The 25,203-nt window shown below is 42.1% G+C and overlaps 2 protein-coding genes across 3 annotated transcripts; both read left to right on the top strand.

The window, feature by feature from the left end:
• Positions 1–12,809: 12,809 nt before the first annotated feature.
• Positions 12,810–14,234, top strand: LOC115677874 (uncharacterized). Its single transcript, XM_030601115.2, has one exon. The coding sequence runs from the start codon at positions 12,889–12,891 to the stop codon at positions 14,062–14,064; it is 1,176 nt and encodes a 391-aa protein (XP_030456975.1). The 5' UTR covers positions 12,810–12,888; the 3' UTR covers positions 14,065–14,234.
• Positions 14,235–17,463: 3,229 nt separating this feature from the next.
• On the top strand, positions 17,464–23,784 carry LOC115677963 (DEAD-box ATP-dependent RNA helicase 10-like). Of its 2 annotated transcripts, XM_030601217.2 has the most exons (13): positions 17,465–17,748; positions 18,274–18,397; positions 18,495–18,564; positions 19,216–19,278; positions 19,782–19,856; positions 20,385–20,504; positions 21,001–21,042; positions 21,153–21,227; positions 21,732–21,878; positions 22,010–22,147; positions 22,609–22,720; positions 22,803–22,891; positions 23,444–23,784. In XM_030601217.2, the coding sequence occupies exons 1-13, from the start codon at positions 17,613–17,615 to the stop codon at positions 23,561–23,563; spliced, it is 1,311 nt and encodes a 436-aa protein (XP_030457077.1). In that variant the 5' UTR covers positions 17,465–17,612; the 3' UTR covers positions 23,564–23,784. The 2 variants fall into 2 exon arrangements, with proteins under 2 accessions (XP_056159869.1, XP_030457077.1); XM_056303894.1 differs by lacking the exon at positions 21,732–21,878 and having other exon boundaries at positions 17,464–17,748.
• Positions 23,785–25,203: the final 1,419 nt, after the last annotated feature.

Here is a 25,203-nt window from a genome sequence, read left to right as displayed (position 1 = left end):
TCTAAGTTACCAATAAATCTTGACCGAACAATCACTCGAAGAGGGTTATTAATGCTCCGACCTAAGCTCGATGTGTGAAGGGTAAATTATTGAGGTTCATATCACATCAATTGTAAAAAGGATGAGTGATCGGTTTATAAGTACGAGGAAAAGTCTCACCTTTTGAATCTTTTGAGATAAGAAAAGCTCTAAGAGAACCCAACATCGTTAAAGCAAAACCCTCGTTATTATAGACATCAAACAAGAAAAGTATCGACAGTAAGCATGTAAATATCAAAAAATCACATGTTCGTTTGGATAAGGCTTTGCCTACCGGACAACTTTTTCTTGGATTCGGAACAAATTTTTTTGTCTCGGGTTCTGAGATTTGGTTCCATTGGAAAGGTGGGTAAGCATCGACATCTAAAACAACCCACAAAAGGAGTTCGCAAGAGACACTGATCATAAAAGCCTCTTGGAAGGAATGGACGTAATGGTTATGTGGTGGAACGCCTGGAAGAAAACACTCACACACACACGGGAAAAAAATAATACAAACGAAAGGAGAAATGCTCAATGCTCATTGAAGTTCGGTTGGGGTCATGTGTGGTGATCGAGGGGAAATAGCGTAGCCCAAGGGACAGTGATATGAGGCATGAGCTGTATCTTTATAACATGGTCCCAAACAACGTAGGGTGTGCCATATTGCCGTGTCCTAAGCTAGGGCGTTTCGTCCTTGAGAGTTTCTCGCTTCGCACGACAACGTTGTATCGAGGCTCAGCATTTCTAGGTTTCTTAATTTACCATGTACCGGGTACCATGACCTTTGACTTTTCGAGGTGCGAAAGCTCACTCGATGTATTGCTCGGTCGAGTAAACGTGGATAACATGAATTCGGGTTAATTACTCGAGAAGAAATACGAGCTAAGTGAACTTGTTCTATATGTTCTTGAAGTGACAAGTTCGATCAATTATGTATGTAGGATTTGCAAAACGATCCTTGGCATGCATCGTTTTCTAGCTCCTAGCTAATTTATGCAAGTCACACATGGTCTTGTTGGCATGCGAGGTCCTCAACTTTTTCTTATAAAGATAAGACCATAACTCCTAGGCGTTTTCGCTTACATGTTCTTGAAGTGACAAGTTCGATCGATTATGTACGTAGAATTTGTAAAATCGATCCCAGGATGTGTCATTTTCTCTTGCTGTTAGCTTATATATGCAAGTCACACATGTTCTTGTTGACATGCGAGGTCCTCAACTTTTTCTTATTAAGATAAGACCATAACTCGTACGCGTTTTCACTTACACGTTCTTGAAGTGACAAGTTCTATCAATTATGTATGTAGGATTTGCGAAATCGATCCTGGGATGCGTCGTTTTCTCTAGCTCTTAGCTTATGTATGCAAGTCGCACATGGTCTTTAATTTATGGCATGTAAGGTCCTCAACTTTTCCTTATTAAGATGAGACCATAACTCCCAGGCGTTTTCGCTTACATGTTCTTAAAGTGGCAGGTTAGATCAATTATGTATGTAGAATTTGCGAAATCGATCCCAGGATGCGCCGTTTTCTCTAGCTCTTAGCTTATATGCAAGTTCCACGTGGCCCTGTTGGCATGCAAGCTCCTCAACTTTTCTTGTTAAGGCAAGACCATAACTTCTAGGCATTTTCGCTTACCATTTTTTCTAAGATGCATAAAATTTATCCCTCAATACCAAAATTTACTGTTAGAGGGTTCATCTTACGAAAGTCTCTCGTATCCAAATTTCTTCAATTCGAAAATTCAGTTTCCAATTTTCATCGCATGGAATTAAAGTGTTTGATCTGGTTCAACTTGTGGCCTTACTCATCAGTATGATGATTGCTCTAGTTCATCCACGAGTCTCTATCGTTTGATGAATGCCAATCCTTTCTCGCCCCCTCTTTTTGATTGTTGCCTAGCATGATTCAATTTTTCCCCTTAGTGTTTTCTTACTGTAACTTCACACCAGCCACCCAATTATCACTTTAGTTCTCACCATATGAAGGCGAAGTTACTCCATTATTAACCCTTCAATATTGGGAAAAGGGACAAGAAGATAATTGATGGCTCTTAAACTTATTCCCAATTGGGTGCATCTAGAGAACAGGATGTGGTGGAGAAGATTGGCATACATGCTATATATCCACATGAAAAATGACCCTTTTACTCAATGCATGCCAACCATTAAATCAGTCGGGCCCCGAGTCGAATCAACCCGATCTAAAGGTTCGGCTGCATCGGACGCGAACGCACCTGCCCCCGGTCGCATCCGATTGACAATGTCCAAAAGATTGGGTTAGGGTCCACCGGGCATTGATGGAAATGACCCATGTTGATTTGGCCTTCACATGGCTCATCATTTTGCCCACAAACAAACGCCATTAACAAAAGGGGGGAAGAGATCCTTGTCAACCCACCCATCTCATCTTCCTCACAGTTATCTTGTTTCCTTTCTCCTTGTTTTGATTCCTCTCTCTCTCTCTCTCTCTCTCTCTCTCTCTCTCTCTCTCTCTCTCTCTCTATTATAGTACCCAACAAAGCTATGAAATGCTCCCACATGCTACCATACAAAAAATAAATAAAATTGATGGGCCCCCACTCGAAATTACAACTTTTATGCCATTATTGTCGATGGGAAACCCTAGTACTACTGCCATGTTGCTTTCTTCCCCACTTCCAATTCCAACCGTGAGATTTTATTCCAAAAACCTTTGACTTCTGTCCATCACATGGTGTTGATAATACTTGTGGCACATTATTCTGGTATATTATTGTTATGTTACATCATATAATACAAAGACACCAAAAAAATTTTCATTGCCCTAAACTTTGTGGATGCTTAATTTTAATGAAATAAGGAGGAATTTCCCTTAATTAAGAGGAAAAAAATTCTTTGAGATTTGACTCAAATTAAATCAATTTACATGTGGAACAGGTCAATTTTTTTCCTAAATTTCACGACCATTGATTTTGCTCTCTAATAGGAATTGACGGCTGATTTAATATGAAAGAATAACAATCCATGTACTTGCCTATCATTTTGGACAAGTTTACATCCATATCATAGGGAAAAAGACACTAAAAGTGTCCTAACTTTTGTACGGTACTTACTTTGGTGCCAAAATTTTTCGCTACCAAATCGAAGAAAAAATAATCGCTTAGGTACATCCGGTCCAGCCAAAAGTCCTACGTGACTTTTTTAATAAAAATTTTCAATACGTGGCTTTAAAAACAAAAACAAGTCCAATGTGGACAATGAGATGGCTGGTATCAGCCTAAACGACGTTGCACCAAGTCGTTCTCTCGAAAGACAGATTTCTCTTTATCGTTTTCTTTCCCTTGAATTCGACGCTCACATTCGATCACTGTTCGAAGCCACCAGTCACCCTCGCTCACAAGCCATCTCTCTCTCTCTCTCTCTCTCTCTCTCTCTCTCTCTCTCTCTCTCTCTCTCTCTCTCTCTCTCTCTCTCTCTCTCTCTCTCTCTCTCTCTCTCTCTCTCTCTCTCTCTCTCTCTCTCTCTCTCTCTCTCTCTCTCTCTCTCTCTCTCTCTCTCTCTCTCTCTCTCTCTGTAATTTAGCCACTCACACGACCATCGTCATCCTCTCTCACTCACTTGCTCAATCAACACAAGAAAAAATTAGGGCTCGGTGCTTGGAGAAAAGAAATTGGCGCTCGATGCCAGAGGAAGGAATCTTACAACAGAGAAAAGGTGATTGATTTGCCCATGTTGAAACGAATCTCGGTGCTTGTTGAAACAAAACTGAGCCACTTGACCTGCTCTCGCTCTCCATTACAAGATTTAGCTCTTAATTTTGGAATTTTCGAATTAGGGTTTATATTTGGGTCATAACATGTAAACAATGTCGTTTAGGGCTATTAATGCCTACTGAGCACGCCGATGAGTCACGTCAGTCAAGGAAATTGATAATAAATTGCCACATCAGATTTTCGGCATCCCAAATCTAAGTTGGCACTTAAATGATCAGTTTTTTTAAAAAAGTAGCACTTTAGTGATGACGAAAAAAGTTTGACACTAAAATGAATATCATGCAAAAGTTATGGCAGTTCTAATATCATTTTCCTCCATCTCATGCCATCTTAACCATTGATCTCTTGGCCAATCAACAAATTAATTTATGGGAAGCATATTAGGTCAAGTTCAATAGAAAAGGACAAATCCTAGCACTCGACCACCTCTCTCTTGTGCACCTCCAAAACCAAGTGTTCGAGTGCAATTTCCATCGAAAGTGAATCAAGCGTTGTTCAAACCTTGAACGATGCGCTGGCGTGGAAACGCGTGGTATGTTCAAATCACACCTCAACCAAAAACTATTCAGCTCTTGGAAGGGGCTTGTCGTATGACGTAAGGTAATTTTTGAATTTTACAATCAAGTTCTAATGATTTCACTTAGGATTTTAGCGATGGCTTGCGTAAATCGATCAAACCGGGTTAAATTGGTATGATTTATGCTTCGTTTTTTATTAGAACTAACTTGTAAGTTCAATTAAAGTTTCAGGTGCATCTTTCAGCTTAGATCTACGTATTTCGAAGAGCTAATCCTACTTTTAGAGTTGGTGAATTCCGACATCTCGAAGGTGAAACAGTCAGCCGTAGTTGAAATATATTGCGAGTCCTATTCGGCTCAAGTGCATCATTTGTACATTTGTCTCTGGTAGTTGCTTATTTAATCAATTTTTTTGAATGTTTTACATGTTTGATAGTAACAAGTAACAATTAAATTAAAGTTGTAAGGAGATTGTTTAATTCAGGATATGATTTGTAAATTTTTTTTCTTTCCTCATTTTCGTCTTACGATGTAATTTTTTAAAAATATTCAATTATATATATATATATAAAATAAGCCTCCTTTTTGCTAAAAATAAATGGGCATTATGAAATAATCACATCGAAATCTAAGTGCCTCAAATGCATGTAATTCCAAGAATTTATCAATTAATGCAGTGGGGTCACAAGCCCATTGGCTCCCGTTCCTTTTGACACAGTGTTATCCCCTCTTTCCTGTTGTTCCTTTGGCCCCGTTTGGTTTGTTGATCACATGGCCAATCCATCCTAAAGCACCAAAATTATTAGTTAGGGGATTGCCAAATTCGTTAGATCATCAATCTCCTACATAGGTGGAAAATGCGCCATAATGGACGGAGGAGGCTGGCGGCCGCCGCTGCCGTGGCTACCATACATGCCTCAAAGTCCCTTGTTCGAAAATAATCTGTGCAACATATAAAAGATATTCACACATAATCTTCCATCTTGCCACCGCATAAGTCCTTGAGTTACCAAAAATGTGATCCACATTTTGTATCGAGATGCAATTGAAAGAGAAGGTTGCTTATCATTGTGTCCATACAAAAAGCAATTCCCTACACATAATACGAAATGTATTTCTTGATCAATAGGACTAGCATCAGAGTCATGTTTGACGACATAACACCATCCGAAAACCTAGACTCGACTCGATTAGCATTATCCTGGCCTAAACTCGATTTCATCAATGATCACATTCAGAGTCTAACCGCTTAACTGACATCCCGATACTCACAAGTTAGTATTGTCATTCCGTCATCAATGAAAACCCTAAACTTTAACATAATTACTAAACAAGCACCGACTACAAATCAATTCAATCTATAATTAGTGAGAAGTGATTAAACAGCATTAGCAGTCGGTAAGGACGAGAGAATCAGATAGTCTCGATCCTCCATCAACCCTAGGAGTTAGATAGTTTTAGACCCGTACCTAACAGCAGCCGGAGAATGCCGAAACACCTGGTGTGAAAGGAACTCGTGTGTTTTTATATATGTGTAACCTTAGAAAGATGCCCTGAACAAAAACATGGTGCCCGGGTCTGTTTTTTTATAAAGAATAAAGAAGAAAGTTTGATGGGAGACAGTGGGAAAAAGGTCACATGCATTGAGGCAGGGGAATATTCGGGCTTTCCAAACCCTAACGTACGTGAAGAGCAGTATGCAAGGAAGTTTTTAAACTATACGGAGTGAGTGGTGGACTTTGGGGGCTCAATCACTTGAATCCTTGTCATGTTTGACAAGAGCTGAAGAGGAAAAACAATTATGTATAGTGGGATGTGAAAGACGTCAACGCTCGGCATTATTTTGTCGTTTGTACAACCAAGGTGGAGTGGCCAGAAGAACTAGCGATGATATTAAGGATAATCGATTTCATGGTGAATCGGTATTGATCAAGAACTAGGAACCTATCCAATCGTGGCCTTTTATCAAAAATCGGGTATTGAGAGAGAGAGAGAGAGAGAGAGAGTTGCACATTATCGCACAATGAGAGTGACTGAGAGAACGGAGACTAGCTGCGGGATTAATATGTGATAGCTGGGGTTTTGTTTGTACTTTAGACTAGAATAGTCTGAATGTTGTCGCGTGGAAAATTACATCTTATGCATTTTTGTGAAATTGTAAGTTGTTGACATTAAAAAAATGACCAACGTTTAGTTGTTATTGATAAGCGGTGAACTCGTCGATGAAGATAGTTTGGTCAGAACAGTCAACAACTTGAAGAATTAACAACTTGTCGATGAAATCGACGACACACAATGTATCAGTTATTGACGAGAGTCTTCGCCAAAATTTGAAAGTTCATCGACAAAGTCATCGATAATAGGCAATCGATACAAAAGCATAAGTGTTGCATGGAAAAACTTCACATAACCGCTATCGCTGGTATCACCGTTATTGTCCACTCACCCGCAAATTCTACTTTGCTACCCATGCTATTTTTTATGAAAGAAGCTTCCTATTCAACACCATGTCTTCTATAGCCCCTGCCAGCTCCCATTTCGGACATAGTGCTCCCACTACCTCCACCTCTAGTCCCAACTTCGAACACAACTCCATAAGTCGTGCCTCCTTCGTCAACATCTTTGCCTGAATCCTCGACATCACCACCAACCTCAACAGCTGCACCATCCCCGCCAACAACCTTTTCTAATGCAACTACTCATCCGATAAAAACTCGTCTCAAAGATGATACTTTTTCGCGTAGGACTATCAACTGCCAGCACACATATGCAATGACAACCACAACTCATCCTTACACTGAACCTACATGTTCACTCAGGCATCTCGTGATCCTCAATGGCGTTCAGCCATGGCAGCCGATTATGCTGCCCTAATTCCGAACGGAACCTGGGAGCTTTTTCCTACTCTAGCTCATGCTCGTTCCATTGGATGTAAATGGATCTTCAAAGTCAAGCTTCGAGCCGATGGTTCTCTTAAACGGTATAAAGCTCGTCTTGTAAATAAGGGATTTCATCAACAAGTGGGACTAGACTATTATGAAACCTTCAGGCCTATTGCAAAACCTATAACAATTCGCACTATCATTGCTCTTGCTTATTCTCGGGGGTGGAACATCTATCAATATGATGTCTCTAATGCTTTCCTCCATGGATATATCAATGAGGAAGTATTTATGGTACAACCTCAAAGATTTGTAGATGCAACAAGGCCACAGCATGTATGTCGTCTTCGACGTTCTCTTTACAGCCTCAAGCAAGCTCCGGGAAAATTACCAAAAAAGTCCTAAACCTTTTGAAATTGTGCCAATTCAGTCATAAACCTTTTTTTTTGTGCCATTTCAGTCCTAAACCTTTTACAATTGTGCCAATTCGGTCCATCCGGCCACTTTTGACCGACCGGCGCTGACGTGGACGCCGGCCAGCTGACGTGGCATTATTTTAATTTTTTTTTTCCTTCTTCCCCCTAGCCAGACCGGCCAGGGGGAGGCTCGCCGGCCATGGCGAGGCCGACCTCGCCGGCCATGGGCGAGGTCGACCTCCCCCGGCCATGGCGAGGTCGAGCTCGCCGGCCATGGGCGACGGCGAGGCCTCGCCCAGCGACGTCGTCACCTCGCCCAGATCTGGCGAGACCTCGCCGTCGCCGGGCGAGCTCGACCTTGCCCGGCGACGGCGAGGTCTCGCCGGATCTCGGGCGGGGCCTCGCCGTGCCGGCCGGGCAAGGTTGAGCTCGGCCGGCCATGGGCGAGGCCTCGCCGTCGCCGGGCGAGCTCGGCCGCCCATGGCCGGCGAGCTCGACCTCTCCATGGCCGGGCGAGGTCGAGCTCGCCTAGCGACGGCAAGGCCTTGCCGATCCGGGCGAGGCCTCGCCGTCGCGGGCGAGGTCGAGCTCGCCGGTCATGGGCGAGGTCGAGCTCGCTCGGCGACAGCGAGGCCTCGCCCGGATCCGGCGAGACCTCGCCGTCGCCCATGGCCGGCGAGCTCGACCTCGCCATGGCCGGGCGAGGTCGACCTCGCCCATGGCCGGCGAGGTGGCGAGGTCGAGCTCGCCCGGCGACGGCGAGGCCTCGCCCAGATCTGGCGAGACCTCGCCGTCGCCCATGGCTGGTGAGCTTGACCTCGCCATGGCCGGGCAAGGTCGACCTCGCCCATGGCCGGCGAGGTCACCTCGCCGGCGAGCACCGGCCAGGGGGAAGCAGGAAAATATATATATATATTAAAATAATGCCACGTCAGCGCCGACCGGCCAAAAGTGACCGGATGGACTGAATTGGCACAATTGTAAAAGGTTTAGGACTGAAATGGCAAAAAAAAAAGGTTTATGACTGAATTGGCACAATTGCAAAAAGTTTAGGACTTTTTTGGTAATTTTCCCAGCAAGCTCCTCAAGCGTGGCACCAACGACTTAGCTCCTATTTAATTGCTCTAGGATTACAAATGTCAAGTGCATACTCTTCATTATTTGTTCTACATACACCTCACTACAGTATGATACTCCTTGTGTATATGGACGACATCAACCTCAAGAAGACCCTTTCCCAGACCTCTTCTTCATCGAAGTATTGTTGGCGCTCTACAATGTCTAACACTTACACAACCAAACATTGCCTACTCATCGACACTACATGGCAGTTCCTCTGTGCCCCTACCACGGTTCATTGAGCGTTATCTTGCAGACACTCCTCGCCTTGGTATTTTTTTTTTTTTTTGTTTACTCACAATTCATTCACAGCTCTCCATGCCTTTTTGACGCAGGCTACACTGGTGATTGTGATGATCAGCACTCTGTTGGAGGCTATTGTGTTTTCCTTTGTCATAATCTTATTTCTTGGAGCTCTTGTAAGCAACGAACTGTGGCACTTTCCACTACAAAAGCTGAATAGAAGTGTTTAGCTAATACTACTAACTTATGTGGATTGAGTATTTCTCAAAAGATCTAAAGGCTCTTTTACCATATCCATTAACTCTTTGGTGTGATAATTTATTAGCACCGTACCTAACCGCAAACATTGTCTTTCGTGCTTGCACAACTAGCTTGTGGGCAGCTCAACCTTCACTTTATTTCCTCCGTAGATCAGCCTATTGACATTTTCACCAAAGGACTCTCCTATGCATGCTTTTGAGTTCAACGTTCTAAGCTGACCATTCATGCCGCCCCGTCAGCCTACGGGGGATGTTGAACAAGTCAAAGTTGCCCACGTCCACATCAGCTTCCAGCTCAGATCAAGTTGCCACATCACTAACGATTTGCATCTTCCTATTCTCTTGCGCAAGACTCGATTCAGCCAGAAACTTCCTGCTCCTCTCCACACGGACAACCAAGCAACCAAAAAGTCGTTCAAACTCAAACTGATTTTAACCCATCATTCTTTGCATGTGTATATAAGCAAGGAGAGAAATCAATAAAACAGCATTATTTTAAAACCTTTGTTTCTGTTTTCTGCATTATCTCTCTCTTCCTAGTTTCTAATTTCTCTTTCATTTTTCTGCTCTTCGATTTTCTCTAAAGGTTCTTATTTTAAGCTTCCTCAACCAATCACAGAACTCAACGTTCTTTATCTTTGTATTTACTTTCCTGCAATCTATCTTTCCTTGTAATTTATATCACTAGCAACAATTGTTCCCCGTGTTGTACTTTTAAATTTCTTGTCCTTTACTTTCCTATCCAAAATCGACAAAGGACCCTTCGCAATCTCTGTCGATTAACATTTTTTTGTGAAACATAAGTAAACACCTCACACTAAAGCACGCAATAGACCTTCTCCATTTTTTAATGAATGGAGGCAGCTTAAAATATGGTCGCGGAGGGCGAGAGTAGAAGTTTGCCTCAAAAGAGAGAAAATCATTGCAGACTGAGTTTAATTTGGAGAAAAAGCCACAAAAAAACCTCAAACTATACCCACTGTAACGCATTTATCTTAAACTTTTTTTATAACATCAAGAGCCCCAAATTGTACTCACTATGATGCATTTACCTTAAAATATTTCTTGTGACATAAATAAATCCCAAACTTATACCTATATGATACATTTACCCTCAGTCAAGGTTTTATTAGATGATTTTTTAGCCAAAACAACATCGATTTCATTTTACTTAAATCATGTTAGCGCTGTGTCAACAGCGTTTGCTTTCTGGCATCCATGTAGATAGATTTTTAATAGTTCTCATTGACGGAACTTTGACAGAGGGTAAATGAGTCACACAAGTATAAGTTTGAAATTTTTTGAGTCATGGAAAAAATTTTAGGGTAAAATGTGTCACAGTGAGCATAGTTTAGGATTTTTTGTGGCTTTTTCCCTTTAATTTATTACAAAAGCTCAATTTTGACTTTTTTCAAGTCACTTGACGATGGAATTGAAGTAAATCCATCGAAAATACGTACTTTTTTTCCATATTGAATTAGATGAGATAATGACATACAATTGCCTATAGCTTGGTTTAGCGACAAATGGGCACAAACAAAACTAAATTAAAAGGATATACTCACTTAGAAAGACATATTTTGTGAATCGATAAAAAGAAATAAAATGAGCTAATTTGGTAAAGGAAACAAAGATCAACAAATCAATATGCTGTAGATCAATTTAGGTATGCTTAGCATTACTCATGCAATTTTTGTTCAAACAAGCATAAAATTTTATAATTTTTCTTTTCTCTAAATAGTGTTCAGTGGTACCTTCATCTATCGCATTAAATGCATATGGAACACACGCCTCATGTTGCAAATTCACAAAACACTTATTTCTCGTGATAAAAATCGCATCGAGTAAGATTTGAATGCGATATTCCGTCGTATTTTCAAGCCAAGATCCACACTTTTTTACAAGAAAGAAATCTTTGATTTCTAAGTAATTTCAATCGGGATAAAGTCCAGAGAAGACATGAATGAGAGATGATGATACCCGATTTGAAGTTTGTGTTTCTTTTCCGCTAATCAATGCTAATCACTCACTTCTCAAACGAAGGCCTTTCAACTGTAGTTTATCGTGATAGATTTTTTGTGATGTTGAGTCATTTTGTGGAGATACGTTCTAAGAAGATAAGAAAAGGACACATGCTTCGGCATCTTCTATAGGATTCACTGAACACTGGACTGTACACAGTACACACCTTTTTGGCCAGGAGCCATCACAAGTGTCGACCGCATAAAAAGAGGAAATTCTACGGAGTTGCATGAGTTGAAAAGTAAAGATTGGGAAACGTTGCAACATGGAAATAAGTGTGCAGTATCATTGGGCCTTTACCCAAGGTCGCTTGAGTGTGTGCACAACCATTGCAACCAGTACGGGGCAATTTCTTCCGCTCATCTTGTTTTAAACCTTTTAAACACCTACTCAGATTTAAAAGATTGGGAGACATTCCAATATGAAAATAAGTGTGTAGTATCATAGGGAGTTTACCCAAGGTCGCTTGAGTGTGTGCGTGTGCACAAGCATTGTAACCAGTAGATCTGGTTCTGCGAAAGGAGAGGTCATCTAGACTTATTTTCATGTTATGGATGCCACTCGATCAATGGCAATCCATCTGAAAAGACGGCAGCGTCGGCGTTTCCGCTTATGAGAGGAAACCTTCACAAGATGCCCATAATGACATAAGTATCGGTGCATCTCTACATCTCTAGCTACCGAGTTCGTTCATTCCTCGTTAGACATTTACTGGCTCAGATGTCAGTTCAGGGCATAAATGCAAATGCCTTCACCTGTTATGTATTGGTGCAAGTCAAACTCTTAATAAAATCACCTATCGACTTCTAAGGACTAGATTGCACTGCACATTGACATTATCTTTGAGAGGGAATGAACTTTATGGTTTTCTTCTATGGTGTGCTTATTTTGTTGTCTTATCAAACTATTTTTTTTTAATTATTTGGAAGCTTCTGAATCTCAATTTTGCAACTGAAATTCGCCTATTTATGTAAAGTTTGTGATGCGATGGAGCCGGATTAGTGGGAATTGCATCTTAATAATGAGTCATCTTAACGAATGTTCTCAAGATACTCATTAAGTTAATTTTAATTTGAAATAATTCGATTTTCAAGAAACTGAACATGCATAAGCACAAAAGCAATCGGTGCATTAGAAATTATATAATGTCATCAAAACTAGTGCCCCTGAAGCACTCGTTAACATAATTATCAACTTTTAACTCGCTTCCTTTACATGACGCGATTGGTTAGAGCAGCAAGGGAGTTTACAACAGCAGGAGCTAAATGTCATACGTTCAAATTTCACTAACTTCATCCAAACTGCTCCATATCTAATATGGTAGACCATAAAGAAAAATTTAATGGGTTCATGAAATTTATAGGATGTTTCATCAACCTTCAAAAATCGTGGATCTTTGCGCTCGTACCTTTAGTTATAAAAAACAGAAGAAAATTCATATGTATGGCAAGGACACTTCTCTCATTGTATTATAATGGACCATCTTCCTATGCTCTCTCCCTCTCATCCACTTATAATTTGTCCGTCCTCCTTTCTTTATTGCCTGTGGGGTCTCTCCTCTGCAACTCCCCAACTCCATTCCCAACGAAACTACAAAACACCTCCCTCCCCCCCCCTCTCTCTCTCTCTCTCTCTCTCTCTGCGAGAACGAATTATGGAAATGGAGAGCCCAACCATATCCGCGCAAGAGCACCACCACCACCACCCACAGCCGCCGCAGGCTCTCTCCCCCTGCGGCAGCGGGCGGCGGAGCAGCAGCGCCTCCAACTCGCCGGAGTTCGAGTTCTGGATGGTCCGTAACCCCATCTTCCCCCAGCCCGAGCTCCTCTCCGCCGACGAGCTCTTCGTCGACGGCGTCCTCCTCCCCCTCCACCTCCTCCACCTCCACCAGCCCGACCCCCCCGACCCCGTCCCCGTCCCCGTCCCCGTCCCCGAGCCCGAGCCCGAAGCCGGCCCCGAGGGACCGGAACCTCCCCCCGCTCCCGAGGCGGACCTCCCCGACCCGGATCCGGAGCCCGGGCCCCGGCTGACCCCGGCGTCGTCGGCCACCACCGCTTCGAAGCGGTGGAGGGACATCTTCAAGAAGAGCGAGAAGAAGTCCGTCAACAACCCAGACGAGAAGCCGCCGCCGTCGCCGTCGCCGTCGCCGGCGGATAAGGACAAGGACAGGAAGAAGGAGAAGAAGAGCCACGGCCGGGCCGGTTCCGGCTCGGGCCCCACTGAGCTGAACATCAACTTGTGGCCCTTCTCGCGGAGCAGATCCGCCGGGAACGGCGGCGCCAGGCCCAGATTGGCCGCGTTCGGTGGCCCGAGCGCCCGGAAGGTGAGCAGCGCGCCGTGCTCGCGGAGCAACTCGGCGGGGGACTCCAAGTCCAGGAAGTGGCCGAGCAGCCCGGGCCGGGTCGGGGTGCATTTGGGCCGGAACAGCCCGGTCTGGCAGGTGCGCCGTGGGGCCCCGCCGGCCAAGGTCCCCGTCCCCGCTGTCGCCGCCGAGCCTGCGTCCCGGAGCGTCGACAAGGCCGTCCCGGAATCCGAAGCCGCGGCCGAGGCCCGCCGGAGCAAGGCGGCGAGAGGCGGGGCCGGCGCCGGAGCGAACAAGGCCAGGGTGTTGAATTTGAACGTGCCGATGTGTATCGGGTACAGGCACCATCTGAGCTGCAGGAACGACGACAACAGCGCAATCCGGGTGGCCGTGGCCGACTGCGGCGACACCAACAGCAGCGGCGGCGATGGCGGCGGCGGCGGCGGCGGCGGAGGAGGCGGCAATACCGGCGGGAGTAGTAATTATATTTTCAACCTCCGGAGCCTTTTTACCAAGAAGGTGCACTAATTAACAGCATATTTTCTAGACCGAGCTTTAATTTTTTTTTTCTCCTTTTTCGTGATTTTTTGCGTCTATTATTTAATATTTTTGTATAAAGAGCGAAATCTAGTTCCATATTGTTTAAATTTGGTGTATAATTTAGCCATGAAGAAAGCTTGCTGCCTTTTGCTTGTGTCTGCTTTTCGATTGTTCCTTTGTTTTCTGTCCGTTTGCAGCTGTCTTTTTCTCAATTTCTTTATTATTATTAGTCTTTATTATATGACAAAAAAAAATTTCACCTTAAATTCGAGGAATTAGTGGAATTTGGCAAGAAAAAAATTAGGAATTTCACACCCATGAGGCATTTCTGTGGATTTCAAAAGTAATTTCTCGCGAAACCCATTAATCTCGATATTTAGCGTTCGAAAATTTATGTCGATTTTCTCTGGTTTCAATTAAACTTGTGGAAAAAGATTTTTGGAAGAAAGGTGAAATTCTATTGGCGTGGATGAGACGTGCTTCTCTCACACGCATGCGAAAGAGAAAGGGCGTTCCATCGCACGAGCGTTCAGCCGTAGCTTTACTTCAGGTGCAATTTATCAGAAAACTATTTAAATAAATGTCACCTTTTTTAAAAAAGGAATTCGTTATTTATTCTTTTAATTTCCTTTTATTGGTGTTATCATCCACGAGAAATTCCTGTTCCATTTCCAGTGGCTCTCAGTCAGCGCACGCTTGTCTCGGTTGCCGCTCGTTCGCTGAACTCGTGTGCTGCCCTCCTCCCGTCCTTTTTTCTTCGTTTTCTTTTCCGATAAATTATCGCTCTTCTTCTCCCAAGCACGGAGCCACGGCACCGGTCCCCGGGCCGGGTGGCGGCGATTACCGTCCCGAACCCTGTCAACTTCATCCCGTTCCTCGGGTCCTCGCCCAAACTCTAATCCGGGCTACCAAATCGGCGTGCTCGATCCCGGACTCGAAAGTGAAATTCAAAGCATCGTCCAACTTCGTTCGATCGACAATCATAAGACCCTATCCCCTTTTTTTTTTTATCGAGACCCTTTACTTAAAACTCTACATAGTAAAAGCAAAATCCCTCAAGAGATTGAACAAATTTAGAATTAAAAAAAAATGGTTTTTTTTCATCTTCTCCTGTGCACGCCATGATTTAAGATTATTTTTTTTCCATGACCCATCAAAAAGGGCACATCTTTATTGCACTTTTTTATTTAAAAAGGAAAAGGAGAAATGTGGGTAACGATAATAAATGCGACCACCTATAGTCTGAATTTCTTTGGTCCAAGAATGTCAGACGGGTCGGGTGGGCGGTGTTGAGTTATTTTTGGGGGTGGGCGGGAATCACAAAGTCTTCTTGGAGGTCAACTACATTGAATTCAGCAAGAAGAGAAAAGGCTTGAATTCGAATGCACATAGGAGAGGCGGGGGGATGGATCATTAATGGGAGTTAGGTGCACGTCGGCCAATACGAGCATGGGACATTGATAGATGTAGACGCAACTTCCCTGCGCCTTTTGAGTTATGGAATACTCTCTCACTTTTTCGGAAGATGAGGAGAAGAAACAGCACGCACCCTTTAAGATGCTACGAGTGCAGACTTGACTCCTTTTGGAAAGTTCCGTTCGGGTGGTCTTATCTGATCTATGAGATTTAATGAAGTGCCTCGTGAACGCGGAATTTAACTCGATAAGGCGGGTCTTGTGGTTGCGAGAGAAAGGTACGCGAGTTACGTAAAGTTGTTGCTCGGGAAGTACATTGACCCTTTGGGTTCGATATAGTGCTTGTATCCTTGGCATCGGACATAATTCACAGCAATGTCAGGTAGTCTCAAAGTACGCTTGGAAATGCATTCCCGAAAGTCGTTTGGGTCTCTAAAGGCCATTGTGCAAAATGCTAGGGTGTTTGGTTACACGGTATTAAGAGCCTTTGAGCCAAAGTCTGTTTTTTTTTCTTTTTTTTTTCAGATCTAGCTCACTAATTGTCGTGTGATGCGCTCGTATTCAATTTCGAGCCTTAATTGATGAAAAGCTCTCCCAAACGCACCCTTAGTAAATTGGGAAGAAAGGGTCGAGGGTTTCCCTGGTGTGGGATATATAATATAATGTTGTTTGAGGAATTAAGAATTCTTTAGATATTTTTTTGGTAATCCAAATTGTATAGTTTCACGAATGATGCAATTAATCAGATTATGGTGACTAGATCAACCGATCCCTGTTACTTGCGACGACCCTATAAAATGATCCAAAGGGATCTGAAATCTTGTATTTAAAGCAGACGTGGCTTTCATTTCTCTTCATTTTTGTTAGTGAATTGATATCCAACTTTGACATTTGAATTTTGAATTTATCGTAATAATTCTTTTCCCTTTTGTGATTGTTCCAATCTTCTTTCCTTTCGTCTTGCTACCCCATCCAAAACTAGCAGGAATTATCTTATCCATTTCAGACGTGATGCGGACGCTGCTGCTGATAACTTTCTAAAGTGTACGGACAATTTGCGGAGCACGCAAGAAAATGGGCTCATGAATGGAGCCCATAAGACCAATCCATAAAGCTCGTTTCGGGTACTATGCCGTCGCCAAATCGAGAGACTCGTTTTACAATCATTTTGAACCTCAAAATCCATCGCTTAGGCGTGTCTCGAGGGTACTTTGTTATTTTACGTCAAATTTTTCGCGTTATTCCAATTTTTGTTTTCCGAATTCTTTCCAACATAAGGTTATTTTTGGGTTTTCGAGCGTCACCTAGGGATAGCAAGGTACTTATTCGATCTTCTCTACTACGTATCACACGACTTTTTGGTCATATTAATTAATTACACACGATACAGAAAAGAGATTTCTCTCTAATGTTGCGCCCGTGAGAAATTGCGCCCGAGTGCACATTTGCTGATCGATAAATCCATATTTACCTATCGACTACCGCGTCGGGAAATCATATTACCGCGCCAATCCCGATTCTCTCTACTTTATCAATAAATGGAAACTATTAAGCTCGGAATTTTCAAAAAAAAAAAGTTGGAGAGATGCGATTGGCTCAGCGATGCCTCGTCAGCACGACACATAGTATCATTCTTCCCATGCACGAGAGACTTTCTCTCACGAACTAGGCATATGCTTGTTTTATGGGCTTGGAGACCAATAATGGTTCTGCATCTCTAGCCCGACCTCCAAGCCCGGCCCGTCAAAGATGGCGGAGACCATTCTCGACGGGCTTGGACAAGCCCAATTAGGCCCAATATTGAACCCGATCCGGCCCGGTCAATTGGGCCTGGGTCTTCTAATTCGGGTCAGCGCGAACCCGCCCGCCCGCCCGCCGAGCACATCTCTTATTCCAAACACGTCGTTGCGAGGAGAAGAACCGCCAAGCGGCAAAGAGCAAAAACCCTAAAACCTCGAGAGGCCGCGCCCTCAGCACCCGCCGCTCAGCTCCACGAGCCGCCGTCTCCGGCGGTTCTCTCGCCCCCCCCCCCCCCCCCCCATTGATCACAAGAGGGAAGTGAATTGAGAAGCATTCTCTCTCTCTCCAATTGGTTTGAGCAGGTAGCGAAGGAGTGATAACATGGCGGAAGAGACGGAAGAGGTGAAGACGTTCAAGGAGCTGGGCATATGCGAGCAGCTGCTGGAGGCTTGCGACACCCTGGGGTGGAAGAATCCGACGAAGATCCAAGTCGAAGCCATTCCTCATGCTCTCGAAGGTACCTCTTTCGTCATCAAAATTCAATCTTGGGATCGATTTCGATAGGTGAAACGTGTTGCGTCGATGGGTCGGTCGCCTCGAGGCTTACAATATATGCGAGGATGCAAGATCATCGAATTGTTTCGCTCCATGTTCCGCACGAGCTATGAGCCGGTACATGTGAAGAATCTGTTTTACTCAAGCACCGAGCTTTGTTTAGATTCTGTATGTTACCTGGAAGCTTGATGATGATATTGAGCGGAGTGTGCACTTATAGGTGTCTGGCTCGCATACTTTTGGTAGATTGTAGCTAGTTCAGAGCATGAAGACTTCGAACATGTCGCTTTGTGCGAGACGATAGTGCTTTGGAATAAATGAAGGTGGATACGATATGAAGTCTTTGTCTTAGCTTGGTTTAATGGCTCCTTATTGACATTGCGTTTTTTTGGCTATCAGTGTTGACCTAGACTGAAGTTACTCTGATGAGATGTAGACGCTATACACTAATTGATTTCCCTTTGCTTGTCTGCCTTTTGTTCCATAGGAAAAGATATGATCGGTCTTGCACAGACAGGATCCGGCAAAACCGGGGCATTTGCCCTTCCTATACTGCAAGCTCTATTGGACTCTCCGCAAGCGTTCTTTGCTTGTGTGCTCTCTCCTACGAGGTTGGAGTTACTTCACTTTATTTGGCGACAAGCTGACGCTGTGGCATCGCCAGGTGTCTTCCCGTAATTAGTGGATAATGTGCCGTTTTATTTCTAGGGAACTGGCAATTCAGATTGCTGAACAATTTGAAGCTTTAGGATCTGGCATCGGAGTCAGATGTGCTGTGGTAAGCTTTTTGCTGAGTAATAACATTTCAAGCATCTCAAGAATATATTTCTGTATCACGGGCACAATACTCTGATTTTGCAATAAACTGTGGTGTTTGTAATCAAGATCCCCTTTCCTGTTTAGTTTTGAAAAGTTGCCTCGCTGCTGGTACAAACCTTTGGATAGTGGAATAGATGGGCCCTTTCAAATGTATTTGCTTTGCATTTTTTGTTTGATTCATATCGGTGAACTTTCTCTCATTGCAATTAGTTGGTTTTATCAATGTGTATGTCAGCTGCCCAAATCTGCATCTTTTGGTATTTGTGAAAAGATTTTATTCTTTTAGAAAATGAAAGTCTCCTTTTAAGAGTATAATGTGAATAACATAACGTAATAATGAACTGATTTGCACCTAGCGTTTTTTATCCCCTCATTTGAAATATGTCTTGGTTTCGGCATCTGTGAGCTCCAATGTCAGAAGTAGATTGAAGTAGATTCAGTTGGTGATTGAGCTTAGCCTATCTTCAAGCAATTCTGCTAGTAGTTTTCTTTTTGTCCTTTTGTCTTGGAGGGACATGTTCTGCAGTTGTTTGATGAAAGTTCCAGACTGCAATTCTGCAATTGCACATGACTGAGAAGAATACTTTCTTGATGCTGCTTCCTTTTACAGCTTGTTGGTGGAGTTGACATGGTGCAACAGGCAATTGCCCTCGCAAAGCGCCCTCATATTGTTGTAAGTTGCTCACTGATTAGAACTTCATCTCTCAAGTATCCGTTTCAGAAGACTGCTTGATTTGTCTTTCATATTTGGGGTTACTTAACTGAACTAGTGGACATGAGTTGTCTCAGATTGGCACTTCCCTTCTTTCCAGAATATATCGACCATTTGCTGTTATTTTGCCTGTTAGTTGAGCGTAACTTTAAAAGTTGAAATTCTAAGCTCATTTAAACATTCAGTAGATAGTTTCAAAATCTTGCTTGATGCCTTTGGGCATTTTATTAAATGTTGAGGCTATCGTACTTAAGGTGTTTGTATGTTAATCTCTTCTAAGATGCATCATCTATAACTGCTTGCTTAGTGAGTGCTATATTCCGTCAATATTTGCCTTTTATCTCTGTTCTTGATTTTTGTTTGTGTAGTCACTGAACTAACCTGCTGTTCGGTAAATTTATCAAGATACGTCTATTAGGTCTTCTGCTGATACTTATTATCTTTTTATGTCTTTTCTTGGACAGGTGGGAACGCCAGGACGTCTTCTTGATCATTTGTCCAACACCAAAGGCTTTTCTCTTCGCATGTTGAAATATTTGGTAGGCAATTTATACAGTGTGAGCCATGCAAAAAAGATTATGATGTAGGTTATAACGTTCTGTATGTTCGATGCTTGGCGAAATATTCCATCAATTTATTCATACTAAATCAAAGATTAACAAATTTTTCCTGAGCTTTTCTCTGGTTCAAAATTTGGACTAGGTTATATTTCATGCTTCGAAGAAGTCATAAAACATTGTGCCTAGTGCACTGTTTCGGAGAGATTGGACGTGATCGTTAGAGAGAACTTATCGAAGGCAGTATGTTGCTAGAAATTATAAGTCAAGTGGTCTGTGGTGACCGTGTTCGTATGGATTGCTTAATAAGCGAAGTGCATTTAATATTTAGGATGTACTTAGACCCTGACCCAAACTTCTAACCAGAAATCCTTTAGGAAGATGAGTTTTGAGTACTTATTCTAACTTGACAAGCATTTTACAGTTTGATTTGGAGTCATTCTAGTTGCAACATGACTACTACTTGTAATGCCGATACTAACAGTGATGCAACATCTGCTCTTCAAACAGGTATTAGATGAGGCTGACAGGTTGCTAAATGAGGATTTTGAGAAGTCCATCGATGAAATTCTGAATGCTATACCACGTGAAAGGAGGACATATCTATTTTCTGCCACTATGACAAAAAAGGTATTTAAAGATGTCTTGAAGTAGATACAGCTTGGCAATTTCGTGGTGCCATTTAATAGGGATATTTGTTTTATCATTGAAAGTAGTTGAAGTAACATTGCCACAGCGTGAAGTTTTCGAAGCTCCTTAGATTTTTGTTGAAGGAATTTGGGGCATTGAGTTTCTTATTAAAACACCATTAGTAGGAAATTTACCCTTTTCTTTGCTTTGAGACGCATTTAACCTTTTCTTTTTCTTGTCTGTTTTATTATCAGTCATAGAGTTAGGCGAAATACAGTGACCGTTACTTTCAAAGTTCTTTAATACTGTTGGCGTCTTGTGCTTCTCAACCAAGCCATCACAACTTCTCCTTCGTATGATTAAAATGTGCTGATATAATGGTTGGGTATCCATTTGGTGCCTATTCAAAAGAGAGTTTCAGTTCTTTTATTTTAGAAGATAACAGCCTAATGGGGCCTGCTTGGAGTATCATCTTATGTATGCATTTAATTTTCAGGTTAAGAAGCTACAGAGGGCTTGTTTGAGGAACCCTGTGAAGGTATTGTTTTAGCAATTCCAATATCATTAAAATCTATATTATTGTCATCTAGATACTGTTATTGCAGTATTCTAATCCTGAAAATGTGCAAATCTCTTTTTTACTTTCAGATTGAAGCTGCATCTAAATATTCCACTGTTGATACACTGAAGCAGCAGTATCGCTTTGTTCCTGCCAAGTACAAGGTCTTGTCCTTTCAACTGTGGGCTATTTGCATGAGATGCTAACAATAGTACTGAGCCTGCCTGCCACCCTTTCTGTTGCTTGTGTATACAATAAAGCTAGTCTTGATGGTGCATCCAATATCTGGATGTGTTATATTGTGAGAATGTGCCAAACATCATAAAAAGAAGTGGATGAATACTTTAAAGAAAGATTCACTACTTGTATATTATGAGGGATATGACGTAGGAAAGAATGTGCTTGCACAAAAGAATTTATGTGGCCAACCCACTTACTGGGAAAAGGCTTTTATCGTGGTTGTAGTTGCAATTATGTGGGGGCATTCGAGGAAACTTTAGAAATTAAAGATCTAGCTTTAATTTTTTTATGCAGAGTAACATTCTAGGTTAAATGCATTTATTGCTTCAAATATTGTTGGTACTTTAAAGTGAAATTGTTGAAGTAGGTTTTCTCTGTTCTGTTAATTTGATTCCTCTCAGTCAATCATTTTGTTCGCAATTATACAGGATTGCTATCTTGTTTATGTTCTCACTGTGATGGCTGAAAGTACAACAATGGTTTTCACTCGAACATGTGATTCAACTCAAGTTTTGTCCTTAATTCTTCGAAATCTTGGACTAAGGGCAATTCCAATCAGTGGTCAAATGAGCCAGGCATAATCTCTTTCTCTCTCTCTCTCTCTCTCTCTCACACACACACACACACACACACATATTTATCAGTTCATAGTAAACCGCATTTGTAGGTGTTTGCTGATCTTTGGTCATCCAATTTTTCATGGCAGTCTAAGAGACTTGGAGCTTTGAATAAGTTTAAAGCACGAGAATGCAATATTTTGATCTGCACTGATGTTGCAAGTAGAGGACTTGATATTCCGGCAGTGGACATGGTTATCAATTATGACATACCATCATCTTCTAAGGTAAGGCTTTGTGCTACTTTTGATGGTTTTAGACTTTTAGTTTTTGTAGACCTACTTGCCGCATTCTTTTTGTGCCACCTTGACAAGATGGACATATTTTCTTCACTAGGTATGCTGTGCATATCCACGAAGATTAAACCCAGTTAGATAAGCAAAGTTATAATGGAGTAGACTAATGTAGAATAAACCAGAGCAATTAGAATCTGCAGCTTTGCACCTTGACACTTCCTATCTAGGCTCGATTAGCTAGCTATTTCAAGAGCCACTGCCTTTCCAAGACACCATCTTTCACTGTAAATAATATGATTGATATCTCGGAGATGAAACTCACTTAACTCATTATGTTGAGCTTTATGGACCTGGGATTTTTTGTTTTGGCATTGGCTGATGGGGTAAAGTGGATGCATGGTTCTGCATTTTCTCAATTATCCGTGCTTTTCTGATTTGACTTTTTATGGTAGGATTATATACATCGAGTGGGAAGAACTGCTCGAGCAGGACGATCTGGTGTTGCTATCTCGCTAGTGAACCAGTACGAGTTGGAGTGGTATATACAAATAGAAAAGCTGATTGGTGAGGAAAACATACTTTTATGTCTAGAAAAGCTTTACAGTTTTCTGGCTTTTCATTAGACTAATTGAAAGATTTACATCAGGTAAAAAGTTACCTGAGTTCCCTGCTCAAGAGGAGGAAGTATTGCTATTGTTGGAACGTGTTACTGAGGCCAAAAGAATATCGCAGATGGTATCTCTCTGTCTCTATATATCTGCGTGCGTGCGTGCGGTTCCTAGGACATATATTCAACAGAACTGCTCATCGATGCTTTAGTGAAGTATTCATGTCCAATTAAACCCAGGGTTAAGCTGAGTAAGACACAACACCAAACTAAACCTTAGGAAACATGTTGATGGGTTTGATTGCCGACAAGGGAAACTTTCTTGGGCCACCCAGGAGCCTCTTGCCACAGTAATTGTCCGGTTGCTGTAAAATGGGGGGAGGGGGAGATTGTTGTGATCTGATGGCGTGAGTCGGATGCTCCAAGAGGCCTAGACCCTCAATGTCATATAAAAGAAAGTTATTTCTGTTCATATGCAATGAGTGGACAGCTTTCCTGTATTGTGGTAAAACTGTATCCGAAATTACATTGTGATGATTAGCATTTTTAAGTATACACCAGTGGTTTGGGCAATTTTTGGTCAATCCCTTCTTTAGCAGAGTTAAATATCAAATGAAGCCTCCATGGTGTGTCCTTTTAGATAGAGATGATGCTCAGTTTACAGTTGTTGGACTGTGCAGAAAATTAAAGAAGGCGGCGGCAAGAGGAGAAGAAAGGCAGGAGGAGATGATGGTGAGGAAGAAATTGAGAGATACTTGGGTAACAAGAATGGGAAGAAGTCCAAGAAGTTGAAGAGATAATGAGATCTGACTGCTCAAGCAAGAGTTTTCTATGTCGATCCGGTGGCAATGTAAATTTATCGGATGAGGCATCATTCGTCAACACAATCGACTGGGTTTATGGTTTTTATTTTCAAATTAAAAATCATCCCCAGTTTTTCTCCGATAAATGTTTGTATGCCACTGTAAATTTCAGGAACTTTTCCATTCTAAATGAGAAGATATTGTGATAATGCTCTGAACTGAAGTCTCCTTCGGTTTGTTTGACGATTTGGTTTTCATTTGCTTGAGTCTGGATGTTTGAATACGCACCCGGAGCATAAGAGTCAACTCCATCTCAACCATCATATGGTGGGGGCCTCACTTGAGTCCATATGATCAAATGGCTAAAATGGAATGGGTTCACATTGGCCAGTTTTTGCATACCAGTCGAGCCCTTTGTTCGGCCGTTTGGCAAGGAAAAAACAGATGCAAAGCAAATGTTTCTTAGTCACAAGGCTTAAATACATCGAGGCCCTTGCATCTTTGGGATCGACTTAATTAGCTTTCTATGTTTTATAATTTAGGCAAGAAAGTACTTTCAATCTCTCACACTTGAGCTGAAATGCATTTTAGTTCTCATATTTCTACTTTCTTTGATCTGTTCCTCATACTATTATCTTTCTTCAATTTGGTTCTTCTATTTGAAAATCTGGCCTAGCAACTCGTTGATGATGGATTGAGCTTTAAAAATTCAGAATTTTAATTTCTCGGGCTCAAGTATGGAAGGCTTTTAAGCTTGAATCATTTTAACAATATGGCCCTCAATACTCTGTTTCGCGATTTTACTCTCCAATTCCTGAAAGGAGTTGATCTTGATCCTTTCAAGACAATTGGGCCAAAATTAGGGTCGAGCCATGAATTGTGTTCAACTTTAGTCTTTGAGATAACCGTCTACTTTTATCAACAAGTAACTTCAGTTTGAACTTACACAGCCCATTTGAGTCAAACGATAATCATACTTAATGGGGACTAATGATGATTATCATTTGTCAATCATTAGCTTCTTTAAAGCAATAAAAGAAAGTGAGAGATCAATGACATGAAGCCCAAAAAGATAATCAAACAGGGTTTACTCCTTGAAACATTATTTTTTTGGGAAAATTCTCTGATGCTCTATAGTTTTCAACCACATGCCAGAAAATGACATCAAGCTTAAGGATAAAGAAAAAGGATAAACTAAGAATCATACAGTAGATTGTTCAAACAACCATGTGCAACGAGTAGTAAGCTTATAATCAGATCAAGATGGCAAGAGATTATGTCGTGCACGGCATTGTTGACGAAGCAGCTTGCTATGTTGCTTTTCTTCGTTGCCTTTTTTCAACCACTGTCAGTAGTTTACCACGATAGGTAAACAAAGCTTCTACGAAAGAAAGCATGTTCATGTCATGCAAGATGACCGAGGATAATATCACACACACACAGAGAAACCCTAGAGAGTAGAGAGAGAGAGAGAGCGACACCCTCGAACGTGTCGAGAGATAAATTCTGGCGACAAGTCAGGCCTTGCAACAGCAGATCTCCATTTGCAGTGGCATTGATTGGGCAATAGAAAGCAAGATATTGTCGGCCAAAGAAGGCATCAAAATTCGACCTATTGGAACCCCCCAAAAGACTAT

The sequence above is a fragment of the Syzygium oleosum genome, unplaced genomic scaffold (assembly GCF_021117445.2).
Source record: "Syzygium oleosum isolate NSW1041296 unplaced genomic scaffold, Sole_v2.1 Sole_v2.29, whole genome shotgun sequence".
In the NCBI taxonomy this organism is placed as follows: Eukaryota; Viridiplantae; Streptophyta; class Magnoliopsida; order Myrtales; family Myrtaceae; genus Syzygium; species Syzygium oleosum.
The sequence above is the reverse complement of the archived record's forward strand: the minus strand, read 5'-3'. Positions and strand labels throughout refer to the sequence as shown.